Raw genomic sequence first — 17,304 nt, forward strand, 5'->3', positions numbered from 1 at the left:
AAACAGCGTGTTTCCCTGGAAGAATGTAGCAGGGCAAGTAGAAGCGTGGACAACCTAGTTACATACTGAATCCTAGGACCACCCTCCTTTCTCCTTTCCCTGTGATGTTCACGGTGACAGCAGGAAGCAAGTTTCCTCGTTGGAGTCAGCACCAAACCACCTACTGGAAGGGCAGAGCCCCAGACCTGCTGATGATGCCTCAACTTCCTGAGTGAGGGAACAGAATTCACAGGCCAAAGCTCATTGTTATGTACTGAAGTTCTCACCCTGGGCCAGCAGGGGGATACTGTAGATAGTTTTCACTCAGGTCCACATATGTAAATAAGGGATCAAATGTGACGTTTAGTGATTGGATAGTTACAGAAAATGGTTACTGACGTAAGGTCTCCAGGCTGAGAATAGATAGACTGATATATACTGGGGATTGAAACCGGGAAAGGGGGGGGGGGAGTTTGGGAATCCAAAGGGTGTATAAGCATATTCTGATTTCTTCTTTTTTCTAATTTGTTTTGTTATGAGGATAAAATGGGGAAACCGTGGAAGAGAACAGGGGTCGATCTTAGAAAAAGATTTTAAAGTATAAAGACTGAGGTGTATAAGGTAAAATTGGTCATATAATAAGGAACTAAATATAATAATGAACTAAATATAATAAGGTTAAAAATTGGGGATAAGAACTTGTTGAATCAAACATATGGAATTGGAATACAAGAAGGGGAGGTGTGGCGAAGTCATGGAAGTATGTCATTGAAAATAAGGTTTAATTGAAATTATACTTGTTTTTGTCTGTGTATGTGTGTATGTTTGTAATGTTGTTTGTGTTTATGTGTATTATTGGAAACTTTAATAAATATCATTTAAAAAGAAAAGAAAATGGTTACTGTTGCGTTCTAGTGGAGCTCTATATAAGCAGGCTGGCTGAACCCTTCAGTTCAGTTCTGTTCTGGCCTGTGAATAAACAAGAGCTGTTTGAAGAATCACTGTGTCGTCTGATATGTTCACCCACAACTTAACACTCATCCTTACCTGCAATTGCGTATTCCCATCCTTCATCCCTATTTCCCTTTCTATCACCACGGCACAGTGGGATACAGGAGCTCCAAGGTTCTTGGATGCTTGGCATCTCTGCAGCATAATCAGGGAAATGTTTCTCTTTGCCCAAACACCATGGAGGGCTGCTGCGAAAGCAGTATCAGGCTGGGCAGACCACTGGTCTGACCCGAGCACCATAAAGCCACTCTCAAAGGGAGGCTGCGTCTTTCCAACGTGCAATCCGGATTAAGAGTTCTGCCACAAACCGTAAAACCACAGCATCGTTTTGATATTTGTCCAGTTTTGTCATGTAGCCTTGCTCAGAGGGACAGAGTTGAGATTCTGGGTGTCGTGCTTTTCATCATGAATGCGCAATAATTCTACGGCGTTTTCAGACTGTACAGGACTGGTGCCTTTGTAAGCCTTTCTGAAATGAACTGGAATTATGCTAAAATTGTGTTGAGGGTCCATGAAACACCGTGTGTGTGTGTGTGTGTGTGTGTGTGTAAGAGAGAGAGATGTCATTCACAGAGATGGAGCGAAAAGTACTCTTAAAATAATGCAGGGCAATTCTTGGGGTCCTTTTTTCTAAACATTTTTTTTTTTTATTAAACCAACAGAAAATACATCATGCAGCAGGTATTTCTCATTATTATACAGCAAAACTGCCAGGCAGCAATTCCAGCTACATCGGGCAGGCAGGCTTTTGTGATGGTCTCCAGTTTTGCACAGTCACTAGAGTGTCGCACCATGAATTATTAAATCAATGCTTCATGGTAATACATAATTTCTTATCAATTATTCATGCTAATGTGCGTGTATTTTACTTAATTGTGTTATTGACGATCAAAAGTAATTTCCTGAAAATCCTCAAGGACAGAAAATTTAATCAACATAACTACTTTTCAGATGCAATGCTGTTAAGTATTCTTAATTTGCTCAACAGTTCACTTATTTATGTACCTTTCTGGAGGAAAAATGAGTTTAATCAAACCATTAGAATGAAGAGTTAGTGTATACAAGGGCCAAGTTCACCTGAGCAATCGGTAATTATGCCGAAATGAAATTGAGATTGCTTATATTTTTTGCAAACCATTTTAATAGTGGAACTTTAGGAAATAAATTCCAAATGACTGGAATGGCTGTGAAAAGAGACACTGATTCCTCTTCTTCCTGGGATGTTTGTGTGTGTGTGGCTTTTTATTTTTGGCAGGAGAAACTGTTCTTGTTACTCTTCAGATAAATGCTTAAGAGCTGAAGGTGAAGAGATTTTGGTTGCATCCAAACCCCACAGGGGTGCTCCAATCTCCACAGCTACAGTGGCTGCCCCCTTCTGCTTCTTATTCTCTGCTGGGATTCAAGTTTATCAGAAGGACAGGGGTAAATGTTAACAACTGATCGTGTTAAAACAAAGAAAATCCCTCCTGCATTGCTCATCAACCAGTCAAAAGAACAGAGCTCAAAATGAACTCCGAGCCAGAAAGATGCTCTATACACAAGGCCTGAGCATCACCAACTATCTTTCTGTCATAGTATAATTTATGTAACCTGGGAGGTTGTGATTCTGCAAAGGTGTGGTCTTTGGAGAACAAGGCATTCCACTTTCCTGATCAGGTGGTGACAGCCTTGAGTTCTCAACAACTGTTTTATATGTCTGGGTCTGCTGCAATCCGAGACAAACTTACTAGAAGCAGCGATTTATCTGTTATTGTTTCTCTCCATTTTTTTAGTTTTCCAACCTGAAGTTCAGATCACTACACTTGTGTTACCGGTTTGCAATTTGTTAAGTTAAAAAGTCACCGCCACAAACATTCATCGGCATATTAGCACACGGTCGCTTTTTCCTATGACGCATATTTTTGCAAGCCATCTCCCCAAACATAATGCATTTGTGCATGTCATTTTCACCAATATCTTTCCCCCAATGTACCCACTTTTGTAACCATTCTTTTGTTTGCGCTTTCTGAAATAATGCACAAACCGCAAGAGAGCTATCCTTTGAAATTCGTACTTCTCTGAATTTTGCAAGGCATTTGCAAAATTCAACTGGGAGTTGAATTCAACAGGACTTATATTTTAGTACACTTGAATAGTATTGCACGCCTGAAATGATTTGATTCTTCTATTGTATGCCATCCGACAGGGGGTTTATCTGAAGGTCAGGGTAGACATACCTATGACAAATAAAAAATATTACCACTCTGTGCTCACGAATCAAATTCTTGGTTATGGACTGCTGTCAAAGTGTCTTCCTTCTGCTCTGGGGGATATACTGATGGTCTCATGCCCTCAAATTCAACAGGGTCTTGAGGCACAGCCTGTGTGAAGTTACAGTTCTGCTACGATGAGGGGAAATGGAGGGACATGTTCCACAAAGGACCTCGGTTTGGCAAGTAGAGCAAACTTAGCAGGCAAAGCAGAAATCCCTTTCCAGGAAGGGGTGGATCCAAAGATCCTATTCAAAAAGGTCATTCAATGACAGAAGACCTATTTATCATCCAGATGTTGTAGTAGACCCTTCCGGGCATTTTCATTGCCCCCAAATCCTAGCTAAAATTAGACCTTAGAAAGAGAGGTTCTTATCTTCACCCATTCATATTTCTGCTAGAAACATATTCAGAGCTGATAGGAATGTCTGTGGTCTCCTGCGTCCCAAACTGAACATAGGGAACAGGATGAAGTGATGGTCCCACGGAGAGATGACTCAAATTCCTAGAAATTCAGCCCCAATGTTTTTGCAGGGAATTGTCACACTCCTTGGCTGTTGGCCCGGCTTCTCAGACCTGAATGGCCTCAGTCAAGGTGTTAGTGGCACCAACAAGTTGAAGGCCCCTCTGCAGTATGGATGGTTAGCTCTCCTTCCTCCTACACATGTGTAGGATCACCTTCCTCCTACACATGTGTAGGGTCACATTGCAGCTTAGATGTGGGCCAGGGGGCTGTTTGGTTGTGTGTGCATCATTACAATCTCCTGTAATCTGTGTGTTGAGGGCCATTCTCTCAAAAGGCGGCGTACAGACCTTCTAAATAAATAAACTAATAGATTAGCAATAAAATCCCTCGTGTGAGCTCAACAAGACTGACCTCTCTGTCCATATTGCTCTCCGGACCTCAGGGACTTCCGCTCGTCAGGCCTATGAAACCAGGCCTTTTTATACCCATCAGCTGTGGAACAACTAAGAGGTTGTTGTTTTTGTTTAAATAAAAGGGGGACTTGTTATGCGATGCTGAGGCAACCCCTGATCCCCTCCCCACCCCAATCTGGTGGAATCTAGACACCAGGCAAATAATGCCCTTTTGCTTCTCTCTTTCCTATTCCCATCAGGGCTCCTGGATCCAGTTCCGCCATAAGCAGAACTAACACCAGGCAGTACCTGGAGATTCAGTGAGAGCAATGGAGAACCTTGGGAAATCCAGCGGGAATTGATGGTGGCAGTAAAAGACAGGGCCAGAGAAAACTTAGAGCTTGCTGAAACTGTCAACAGATGAGCAAGTTTCCTTCCAGTTTCAAAATAAATCCAGACAGCCTCTAAAGGGTAGATCCCTCGGATTTGGTTTCTTGGGGTGCTGAGTTCGTTACGAGGCGGCATGTGGGGTCTCAAACACTTTTCTCGCTTTCGTTCTGTTCCACAGCCACGGGCGGCTTGTTGTCCAAGCCATTCTCTGCGGCGGGCTTGGCCCCCGAGGGTGGAGTGGGGCTGCTGGAGGCCAGGAGGTTCGCCGACTGCAGCACAGCCTCCGAGTGCTCCCGGGCTTTCATGCGCAGGGCCGCCACGCTCGCCGTGCGATTACTCTGGCAGCCGTACGTGGGGAGGAAGGAGAGGCCCATGTGGTCGGGAACACAGCAAGAGCACAGCGGGCTACCTGCAGCGGGAGGAAAAACAAAACACCACCTGCTGTCGGAACGCATCGGTAAAAGATGGAGCCATTTGCTGCTGCAATGAACTTCTACAAATATGAGCCAGGAGGATTTTCCAGGGGCCTGCCCACCTGTAGGCACCACAAATGAAGCTGGTGCAGACACTATTCAGGGTAGATCAGCAGTTCCAAAGCCACAGTGGTACCTCGGGTTAAGTACTTAATTCGTTCCGGAGATCCGTTCTTAACCTGAAACTGTTCTTAAGCTGAAGCACCACTTTAGCTAATGGGGCCTCCTGCTGCTGCCGCGCCACCGGAGCACAATTTCTGTTCTCATGCTGAAGCAAAGTTCTTAACCTGAAGCACTATTTCTGGGTTAGCGGAGTCTGTAACCTGAAGTGAATGAAACCCGAGGTACCACTGTACAGTGGTCAAAAAGACTGTTGGGGTGGGCAGACTGTATCACCAATTTTTCTCAGCAGAAAAGAAACTTGATTTATTTCAAAGAGTTACTTCTGAGTAAAATACACCAAACCCAATCAATTCTGTTTTATTATGTAAAGGAAGTGCCCTTTGGGAGTGAATTAAATAATGTGGAGGCTAAGAAAGTGCTGTAACAAACATATCTCAGTATTATCCTTCATCCACCTTTTTGTTCTGCTCTGAGAGGGTCCACTTCCAAATCCAAAGTGTTGGAGGCCAACATCCTTCCTCTTATTGCTTAGCAACAGAATTAGGTGATTTGGCCCTGTGGATAGCTCAGTCAGTAGAGCATGAGACTCTTAATCTTAGCGTTGTGGGTTTGAGCCCCACGTTGGGCAAAAGATTCCTGCATTGCGGTGAATTACTCAAGATAATCCTCAGTGTCCCTTCCAACTGTACAATTCTACGATTCTGAGCACCCTTAGCAATGATGCTGCCTACCACGCCTTGAAATATTACAGCTGCCTCCACATTTTGTGCTCTAACTTTCAGAAATGGCCAACTTGCTTTAAAAAAAGAAAGTTAAGAGTGCTTTGGGACTCAGTACATGCGTAGCACCTGCACTCCTCTGTTGATGGTCCTGATCAGGGAGAGGAAGAAAAGAAGAGTGGAAACGACTCAACACACCAAAATTCTAGAATTCAACAATAGCAATTCACTGTTTGTAGTCACTTTTCAATGGTATCCCCTCAGTTATCCATGTATTCTAGTAACTTAGAGGAGGCCTCAGCCACACGGCGCCCTAATTCCTCTCATACTGTGCATACCTATAAATCCACCTTTGGTTCAGCAAAGAAACAGCATTTCATCTTTATGGACAACTTCTTAAAGTCATTTTTAAAAAGTGTAGCTTAACCATATTGATCGAAAAGCCAGGCAACACTATGAACAACACGGTGGTAAAATTATAGGAACTGGGTTAGTCATATAGCCTTTGAGAAACAGTAGTAGACAAGGACATTATCATCTTTCCTAATGTTTATCTTTTATAAAGACACGGGGCCAGAAACCCTGATTCTGCCTTCACAACTGCCTGTGGAAAGTACACAGCCAAAACAGCTATGAGTGCTTCCAGCCAGACGTAACGTGAAAAGTGCTGTTTGTGGTTTCACTCGTCTTACTGCGAATGTAAAAACAACAGGGACTAGAATGCTCTTCCCATTTAAAAAGGTCCATCTTGTACGTCCTGCTCCACGTTAGCAACTTTCACAAACGCAGAGGGCCTGTGAACAGCACGAGGGATGCTCAGACATAGCTTTAATGCTGTTGTGTGTGAATGGGTGGGAGTTGTGTCTAAAGATCACTCAGAGGAGTACAGTGTTAGAGTTCCAAACGGCCTCAGCTGTAAGTCAGGTATTTCGCATTGCTGGCCCCCTTGCTGTGAAAACCTCTTCTGGCAAGATTCAGCAGCTGCCCTCACTTTTGACTTCCAGGTATCTTTGAAGACCTTTTTTCAGTCCACAGGCCTCTGCAGCTGTTTAATTTTTAAATTTTTGACCAGCCAGCTGCTTTAATGGCTATCTGTTATTGTTTTTAATGGTGCTTTCTGTTTTAACGTTGCACACACTGCCTTGATATTTTACGATATAGTGGTACAGAAATACTTTTCTGCATAAATAAAATAACGGGAGGCACGCACGAAACAAGGACCTCCATGGAAGCTACCGCATGATGCAGTGATGGCCGCCAGCATGACTTTAAAAGAGAATTAAGACAAAATAATGAAGGGCAAAGATATTTTCTATCTGCCCTGTCAGAGGCAATATGTCTCTGAATATTAGTTGCTGGGAATCACAAAAACAGGAGAATGCGGCTACACTAAAGTCCCATTACTGAGAGTGACTGGGAGTGGCTGCTGAGACCATATAACACCGGTCCTGAAAGACCTGCATTGGCTCCCAGTAAGTTTCCAAGTACAATTCAAAGTGTTGGTGCTGACCTTTAAAGCCCTAAACGGCCTCGGCCCAGTATACCTGAAGGAGCGTCTCTACCCCCATTGTTCAGCCCAGACACTGAGGTCCAGCTCCGAGGGCCTTCTGGCAGTTCCCTCCCTGAAAGTAAGTTTACAGGGGTCCAGGCAGAGAGCCTTCTTGGTGGTGGTGCCTGCCCTGTAGAACACCTTACCATCAGATTTCAAGGAAATAAACAACTACCTGACTTTTAAAAGACATCTGAAGGCAGTCCTGTTTAGGGAAGTTATTAATGTTTGATGTTTTATTGTGTTTTTAATATTCTGTTGGGAGCTGCCCAGAGTGGCTGGAGAGGCCTAGGCCAGATGGACGGGGTATAATTAATTATTATTATTATTATTATTATTATTATTATTATTATTTGCAGACTTCTGATAGGTTTCTGGTTTGCCACTGTGAGAACAGAATGCCGGACTAGATGGGTGTTTCAATCAGCGCTTGGGTTTTATTTTTGCTGTCTTATGAGAGTTTCCCAGAGAGGCACTGAACATGGATATAAAGAGAAGGCTCCGTTTAGTCCCTAGAATAGTGGTTTTCAACCAGCGTGCCCTGGCACCTTGGAGTGCCTTGAATGATGGTCAGAGGTGCCACGGGCAATACTGGCCTCTGTCCCTCTTTCCTTCTCTCCCTCTTCTGATGCCCACTTTTCAACAGGGGGCCGGTCCACTGTCCCTCAGACCTTGTGGGAGGTCGGACTACATTGGGGGGGGGGGAGAAATGAACAAATTCCTATGCCCCACAGATAACCCAGAGATGCATTTTAAATAAAAGCACAAATTCTACTCATGTAAAAACACCAGGCAAGCCCCACAAATAACCCAGAAATGCATTTTAAATAAAAGCACACATTCTACTCATGCAGTGGCGTAGCGTGGGTTGTCAGCACCCGGGGCAAGGCAAGTAATTTGTGCCCCCTAACCCATGGATTTGCGCCCCCTAACCCTAACCCCCAGATGTTGCTCCCAGTGCGGTCGGGCCTCCCTGCACCCCCCACACTACACCACTGTACTCATGTAAAAATATGCTGATTTCCGGACCATCTGCAGGCCAGATTTAGAAGGCGATAGGGCCGGATCTGGCCCCTGGGCCTTAGTTTGCCTACCAATGCTCTTGCATCTCTGCCTCCCAAAGCCTTGCACGGCTGTTTGTTGCAGCAGCCCTGGCTACAAGCTCCGCAGGCGAATGGTACCTCTGGGGCTGGCCAGGGGTGCTGGTTGCCAGGAGCTGAGGCGGCCTTGGAGCAAGCAAGCGGGCAAGGGAGCCCAGCCAGCTGGTCCGCCAGCCCTTGACGGTGGGAATGGACAGACAAGTCCCAAGCCCCTGTGGGGCAATGTAAGGAGGCACCTCTTTTGGGGGGCATCTCAGAGAGCAGGGGCAGCAGCAGCAGCAGAGGACTCCCAAGGAGAGGGGAGAGGAGAGGAGGCTGAGGGAACATTCCAGAAGGGAGGGTGTGCGAAAAAAGTGAGGGGCTGCCAGCTCTGCAGGCAAGGGGTGACATAACTGGGCTTCTGAGCCCCACAAGGGTGCCACGGAAAGAAGGTAGATGGTGAAGGGAGCTGTGGACTCTAGAAGAAAGGAGATCTGCTCCTGTCATAGTGTGTGGAAGCCCAGCCTTAGCATCTGAACGGGGCCTTTGCTAAATTGTTTCAAGAAGCTGCTGTCTCCTGTATTCTAAATTAAAAACACACAATTAGTTCTCCATTAGGTTACAGCAAATTCTGCAAAATTGATCTGGAGCACCTACTGTTGCTATATTACATCATGCTTGAAAGGCTGAGCTCGGACATAAATACTTAATGTAATAAATACAGTCTGAAATATTTGATCCACTTGACAGTTTAATTGATCTGCTACAGAGAGACTGACAGGAAAAATTAAATTAGTCCTGCCTCATCTCTGCCAAAAGCACATTTTAACTGAAAGTGGTACTTGAACTACAGATCGGTTCACAAGGGGATCCCTTTTTCCACTAGACACCGCCGGAGGAGAAGAGGAGCAGGAGGCGCTTAGAATCAGGGGTAGACAACCTAAGGCCTGTGGGCCAAAAGTGACCCATGGAGGTCGTTTAACCGGCCCCCGAGCCACCCCCAAACCAAGCCGCTCGCTTAGTGAGTCCCCGCGCAGCGCGGCACGGGGACTCGCTTCCACAGTGCTGGAAATCGCATCTGCGCATGCTCAGACTCTGGAAATCATGTCTGCGCAGACGCCAGAAATCGCGGCAGTGCATGCGATCTGGCCCACGGAGGGATCTCCGCTGGAGTGAACCAGCCCAGGTGAGGTAAACCTGGCCTAGATCTAGATTTTGAAGCACATCTTTCATCGATTATCACACTTGCACCCTGACACAGCCACTCCCAACCTGGTGCCCTCTGGACATTTTGGACTCCAGGTCCCATCAGCCCCCTGCCATTATCCCTGTCTGGAGTTGATGGGAGCTGCAATCCAAAATAACTGGAAGGCAGCAGTTTTGGGAATCGTTCCCTAACAATTCTTCCTCCCGAGTCTGTGGGATATTTAGTAAGGTAAAGGGACCCCTGACCATTAGGTCCAGTCATGGCCGACTCTGGGGTTGCGGCGCTCATCTTGCTTTATTGGCCGAGGGAGCCGGTGTACAGCTTCCACGTCATGTGGCCAGCATGACTAAGCCATTTCTGGCGAACCAGAGCAGCGCATGGAAACGCCGTTTACCTTCCTGCTGGAGTGGTACCTATTTATCTACTTGCACTCTGACGTGCTTTTGAACTGCTAGGTTGGCAGGAGCAGGGACTGAGCAACGGGAGCTCACCCCGTCGCGGGGATTCGAACCACCGACCTTCTGATTGACAAGTCCTAGGCTCTGTGGTTTAACCCACAGCGCCACCCGTGGTGGGATATTTACAATGGTGTCAAACCAACGATTTGTATTTCCTGCAAGTTTGCTAGAGAGAACCCTGTGAGAGACACTTTCCCATTGTGCCCTGATAGGAGAAGGTATCTCGCTCTCGCTCTCTCTTTTGTCCTTCCTGCGATATATATTGCACATCCTCTTTTTCGCCATTCTTCCATCAAGTCAACAATGTGAAGGTGTTCAGACACCATTTTAAGATAGACTAAAGTATGCCTTTGCAACTGAATGACCATGTTAAGCCTTCCCAAGCAAAGCTGCTGCATCTGTTACTTGCCAACAAGTATTCTGAGTGAGCAAATATTAATTTTTGACCTTTTACAAGAATGTGTGATTATTGTATTAAGGGGGGGGGAGGGAGAAATACCAGGAGAATCCCGTCTGCCTTAAAGTGTCCTGGATTATTTAAACCAAAAGGCTAAAACTAGCCTCTCCAAGCTTCCCTTTCAAGCTGCAAAGGGTCACAAAGGATAATATCTAATAAATATTTCCCTAGCATCTATTCTCATCCCTACATACTGTATTTTTCGCCCTATAGGACGCACTGGCCCATAGGACGCACCTCCTTTTGGGGGGGGGAATGAATAAAAAAAATTATTTCCCCCCCAGTCGCGGGGCTGGGGCGGGGGAAGCCCAAGCTTCCCCCGACCCCAGCCCCCAGAACAGGCTGCTATCCACAAGCCTTGCGAGCCCGCGGCAACTCCCGCCAGGCTCGCAAGGCTTGCGGAAACCTGCACGAAGCAGGGCTCCAACACACTGCGGATGTCTGCCCGAAGCGCCGGGCGCTCTGCTTCCAGCGCACCCCACGCTCCGGGAAGCAGGCTGCTATCCGCAGCCTAGGGAGCCCTGCGGGAACTCCCGCAGGCTTCCCAGGCTTGCTGATAGCTTCCTGAAGCCTGGAGAGTGAGAGGGGTCGGTGCTCACCGACCCCTCTCGCTCTCCAAGCTTCAGCGAAAGCCTGCATTCGCCCCATAGGACACACACAGATTTCCCCTTCATTTTTGGAGGGGGAAAAGTGCGTCCTATGGGGCGAAAAATGCGGTAGGTGTCAGAGCCCTCACTCAGGCAGATGACACACAGCCAGACCTGGCTTTGCCCCAGCAGCAGAGTTCATTCCTTTTTGGATCTTTCTGTTTCGAGAATCTGAGGGGTTTCCGTTGATTCTTTCTTTCTTTCTTTCTTTCTTTCTTTCTTTCTGAAAGCTCACCTGAACCAGATACCTGGTCCACCTCTAGCCCAACACCATCCCCTCTAGGCACCAGTTCTCTGAGGTAAGGACCCTGTCCCCAGCCCAGCAAACGTACCCTCCTTTTAATTCTTGGTGCCACAGACTGAACCGATGACCACGGGGTTCACAGCACAGTCTGATGCGAATCCTCCACATCTCCCACCATCCTTTCAAGACGACGAGAAAGGATGATTGATTTATTTTGCAAAAGGCACTCCTACTAAATCCCTGAGTGAGGCGGGTGGCTCAGGCGGCAGGTGTTGGAGGTGGGGCACAGCAGTTTCTGGGGGCTCTTGGGCAAAGTGGGCCCCCTTTCCCCTCAGACCACACCCCTCCTCCTCACTCTCCATCCCACCCCATTAAATTAAAATAAATCTCGACCAATAGGGCAACTCCCTTCTGCCCAGTAAAAACAATAAAGATGTTTTTATTTCTTGGGGGAAATTTAACCTCTTTGTATGCCTCAGTTCCAAAGGATTCTGGCCCCTTCCCTGTTTATTCAACTATTTTATATATAGCCCAGTTGTTAGAGCATGAGACTTAATCACAGGGTTCAAGCCCCATATAGACCAAAAGATTCCTGCATTGCTTGTGATTAGACCAGAATTCTGAGTTTCCCAATCTTGGGTCTCCAGCTGTTTTTGGACTACAACTCCCATCATCCCTAGCTTGCAGGACCAGTGGTTAGGGATGATGGGGGTTGTAGTTCAAAACAGCTGGAGACCCAGGTTTGGGAAACAGTGGACTAGATGAACACCATGGTCCTTTCCAACTCTTCGATTCTATGATTCTAATAATATGTATATTGTATGAGTCCAGAGCCTGGGGTCAGTGCACAAACTACTAAGAAATAATTCTCAATTGTGTCTGTTGGTTCCCTGCTCCAGTTTAATGCAGGGCATGGGGGGGGGGAGTGTTGCGCACACACAACGTCATCCCCCTGGGCCTGGCTAATCTATAGCGCTTTCTGCAGGAAAGGTTTAAACCCATTTCGTGCTGCAAATACACTTCTCAAACACTTGCTGCCACCATGTGTACACAAAGAGCGTTTCCTATTGGGCAGAACTAGTGATGTTACCCATCTCCTAAAAGACTTCTGGTATATTGAAAAACGTGCAATTTCCTTTTTAAATAAACGAGGGAGGAAGCGTGTTTGCAGTGAGGTAACCCCAGCAAGGTTACCACCGGTGCCGAGGGGATATGGACAGACTAAAACCAAAAGAAGTAAAAAAGCAGTGATGCGCACTACTTTGAAAACAGGCTCACCTGTATGTATGTATGTATGTATGTGAGTGCCAACATCACAGACAGCAACTCCAGTGTTAGGCGAAGTTATTGCACAAAGCCTAGACAGCATCTTAAAAAGCAGAGACATCACCTTGCCAACAAAGGTCTGTACAGTTAAAGCTATGGTTTTCCCAGTAGTGATGTATGGAAGTGAGAGCTGGACCATAAAGAAGGCTGATCGCCGAAGAATTGATGCTTTTGAATTCTGGTGCTGGAGGAGACTCTTGAGAGTCCCATGGACTGCAAGAAGATCAAACCTATCCATTAAGGAAATCAGCCCTGGGTGCTCACTGGAAGGACAGATCCTGAAGCTGAGGCTCCAATACTTTGGCCACCTCATGAGAAGAGAAGACTCCCTGGAAAAGACCCTGATGTTGGGAAAGATGGAGGGCACAAGGAGAAGGGGACGACAGAGGATGAGATGGTCGGACAGTGTTCTCGAAGCTACCAGCATGAGTTTGACCAAACTGTGGGAGGCAGTGGAAGACAGGAGTGCCTGGAATGCTCTGGTCCAGGGGGACACGAAGAGTTGGACATGACTAAATGACTAAACAACAACATGTAGAATTGTATAGCACTATGCAAAAAAAAAAGTGCATTGCAAAAAATGAGTCCTGTGTGTTTCAAACCCTACATGTGTACATATCCTTTGCAGGCTGGGATGGGGGGGACCACGGCAAATAAAATAAGATTTATCTACTCACAACTTACCCAATTGTGCTCAGTTATTAGAAGGAATGGGGCAGCAGGGTAAGGCAAGCACAGAATAGTATATTAAAGGCTGCCCTCTTAAACAAACACTATTAAATGAGCAAATTATGTTGATTTGGATACACAGAAGATATGAAAAATAAATCTAAGGAAGCGCAGAAAGAGAAGGATGGAAGTCAGGTTTGGAAATGTTAAGATGATTGTGAATTCGTTGAAATGTATTAATCTGAAAAGTATAAATAAAACTTTAAAAAGACTATTATTAAAAAAATTAATTGATCCCTCAAAAAGGACATTCAGGGTAATTCAGGGTATTTCACCTATATATTAAATAGCGTACGAAAACAGGGCACAGAAGATACTTCCATGTCACAGGCTTACATGCAGAACAAATAAAACTTTCAGATACTATGTGATTTATGTAAACACAAATCACTCCAGCTTGCCTTGCTCCACCAGAAAGGCTCCTAAACATCTCAAATAAGAGAATCGCCTGTGGAGTCTGGCACGTAATAAACACACAACACTGGTGGAGGTGTGATGCAGCGCTTACTAGGGACGAGCTGTTAAGTCCTAATGTGCTGTGCTGTTACGAAGCATTGCAAATGCACAGTTTTCCAAGACAAACATATCCTGAGCAACAAGAGTGGTACAGGAAAAGGGGAGAGGAGAGAGAGAGACAGACTGAATGAATGTACAAAAGCCCTATAAACCTGAACTGGAAGCCATTTTGGACGACTGCAATGCGCTCTATGTGGGGCTACCTTTGAAGGTGACCCGGAAACTACAACTAATCCAGAATGCGGCAGCCAGACTGGTGATTGGGAGCGGCCGCCGAGACCACATAACACCAGTCCTGAAAGACCCTGCACTGGCTCCCAGGACGTTTCCGAGCACAATTCAAAGTGTTGGTGCTGACCTTTAAAGCCCCAAACAGCCTCGGTCCAGTACAGTGGTACCTCGGGTTAAGTACTTAATTTGTTCCAGAGGTCTGTTCTTAACCTGAAACTGTTCTTAACCTGAAGCACCACTTTAGCTAATGGCGCCTCCTGCTGCCGCTGCGCCGCCAGAGCCCGATTTCTGTTCTTATCCTGAAGCAAAGTTCTTAACCTGAAGCACTATTTCTGCATTAGCGGAGTGTGTAACCTGAAGCGTATGTAACCCAAGGTACCACTGTATACCTGAAGGAGTGTCTCCGCTCGCATCGTTCAGCCCAAACACTGAGGTCCAGTGCCGAGGGCCTTCTGGCGGTTCCCTCACTGAGAGAAGTGAGGTTACAGGGAACCAGGCAGAAGGCCTTCTCGGTGGTGGCGCCCGCCCTGTGGAACACCCTCCCAGCAGATGTCAAGAAAATGAACAACTACCTGACTTTCAGAAGACATCTGAAGGCAGCCCTGTTTGGGAATGTTATTAATGTTTGATGTTTTATTGTGTTTTTAATATTCTGTTGGGAGCCGCCCAGAGTGGCTGTGGAAACCCAGCCAGATGGGCGGGGTATAAATAATAGATATTATTATTATTATTATTATTATTATTATTATTGGGAAGATGTACACACAATTTGGGGGGAAAGCCCTAACAGAATAGCATCAAGCATTAAATCCTGCACACACATGAAGATTGCACAGTCCTCACTTTAACTGTTCCTGCCTTGCATGCATCAGATGAATGGGGCAAAGGAATTTATGTGGGTGAGAAGAAAGTGAAATGTTAAAAGCTTTTATTTCGAAACGGCAGTAAAGATCTCCAGCTGTTAATTTCTGCCCCCCATCTTTATAGACAACCCACACAGCAACAGCCCCACATATATACAACTCTGCTCTTTTCTCTCTGCCCTGCCCATCGCTGTTGAGACCAGCCCTGATCCCTTTTTGTTTAATGTTTTTATTAAAGAATTTCCCATTTTGTTCTGACTTCTCCTCCTCCGCCTCTCCCCTCCCTCAATCCCCTGGAATTTGCATTACAGGGACATGCACACATGCACACATGCACACACACACACAAATGTATATGAGAGAAAGGAAATAGCACCATACTCAGAAGTCGAGCTCAAGAATGGTCAAACAAGACTTCCCGAAACCTATATTCTCATGGCACCCAAAGTCCTGGGTGGAGCCTATCACGCCTCTCCAGGGACAGAATTCCACCAAGTTGGTGCCACAGCTGAAAAGGCCCTGTCCCTAGTAGATGCCCGCTGTGGGTCACTCAGCAGCCAGAAACTGGTGCAAAGCCTCAAAAGTAGAATGAATCGTATAGATACCCAGGTACCAAGCTATTTAGGGCTTTAAGGGTCAAATCCAGCACTTTAAAATAAGCCTGGAAACCAACAGGCAACCAGCATGGATCATACAAGATCAGAGTAATATGCTCTGATCAGCTGACTCCAGCCACTATTCTGGTGGCTGCATTTTGCACAAACTGAAGTTTCCCCAACCATGGAAGACACTAGGTCAGGAGCCGGCAAACTAAGGTCCATGAGCCGGATCAGGCCCAATTGCCTTCAGGATCTGGCCTGTGGACTGTCCGTGGATGGGCGTGGGGATTATGTTCGTTTCGGCTGTGCCATTTCCCCCCCCCCGTGCCATTCCATTTTTTGCCCCCTCCCTCAAACACACGGCAGTGGCGCCTCCTCCCTCCCTCCTTCTGACTTCTCCCTGCCCTGCCTAGAGGAGGAAGTGGGCTGGGCTGAGCTGGCTGAGCGCCATTTTAAGCAGCCCCTCTCCGGAGCCAGCCCTTTCGTGCCGCTCATCTTCTCTCCACCGCCACCCTGGTGCCCCTTCTCCGGCCCACCACAAGGTCTGAGGGACAGTGGACCAGACTGTGGCTAATATTTTTTGCCAAACCCTGCGCTAGGTCATAAATGACCATAGTGAGCCACAGCCATCCATAAGGTTTGCAGCTGGCATATCTGCACAAGCTGGCAAAAGTCACTCCTAGTCACCGATGCCACCTATGAATCTCAAAAAAACCAGCACCAAATCCAAGAGCATCCCAAAAACTGAGGAACTGCTCCTTCTGGAGGACTGAAACCCCATTCAGAACAGGGCTCTGTGTCCAGGGCAGCTGTTTACCAGCTCCATCTGGAACGCAGACTGAGACCCTACCTGCCTGTGGACTGTCTCGCCAGAGTGGTGCATGCTCTGGTTATCTCCCGCTTGGACTACTGCAATGCGCTCTACGTGAAGGTGACCCGGAAACTACAACTAATCCAGAACGTGGCAGCTAGACTGATGACTGGGAGCGGCCACAGAGACCACATAACACTGGTCTTGAAAGACCTACATTGGCTCCCAGTACATTTCCAAGCACAATTCAAAGTGTTAGTATTGACCTTTAAAGCCCTAAACGGCCTCGGTCCAGTATTCCTGAAGGAGTATCTCCACGCTCATTGTTCAGCCCGGACACTGAGGTCCAGCTCCGAGGGCCTTCTGGCGGTTCCCTCACTGCGAGAGGCCAAGTTACAGGGAACCAGGCATAGGGCCTTCTCGGTAGTGGCGCCCGCCCTGTGGAACGCCCTCCCACCAGATGTCAAAGAGAACAACAACTACCAGACTTTTAGAAGACATCTGAAGGCAGCCCTGTTTAGGGAAGCTTTTAATGTTTGATGTATTATAGTATTTTAATACTTTTTGCGAAGCCGCCCAGAGTGGCTGGGGAAGCCCAGCCAGATGGGCGGGGTATAAATAATAAAATTATTATTATTATTATTATTATTATTATTATTATTATTATTATTATTATAGCAACCATGATACTGGCTTGGACAGCCCATGGGCAAGCGACATTCATCTTCTCTGCATTAAAATTCAGTTTTGTTTCTTCCCATCCAGTCTTCTGAGCCTGACAAGCTC

General features: G+C 46.5%; 1 protein-coding gene across 1 annotated transcript in view; it reads right to left on the minus strand.

Moving 5' to 3' along the window:
- Positions 1-874: 874 nt before the first annotated feature.
- Positions 875-17,304, minus strand: part of DRGX (dorsal root ganglia homeobox) — a 40,119-nt gene continuing 23,689 nt past the window's right edge. Inside the window, exon 7 of the mRNA XM_081864424.1 lies at positions 875-4,896. Coding sequence (XP_081720550.1) covers positions 4,631-4,896 — 266 coding nt within the window. The 3' untranslated portion in view covers positions 875-4,630. The remainder of the gene's footprint in view (positions 4,897-17,304) is intronic.

This window comes from Podarcis erhardii (genome assembly GCF_964252035.2).
Source record: "Podarcis erhardii genome assembly, chromosome: 5".
In the NCBI taxonomy this organism is placed as follows: Eukaryota; Metazoa; Chordata; class Lepidosauria; order Squamata; family Lacertidae; genus Podarcis; species Podarcis erhardii.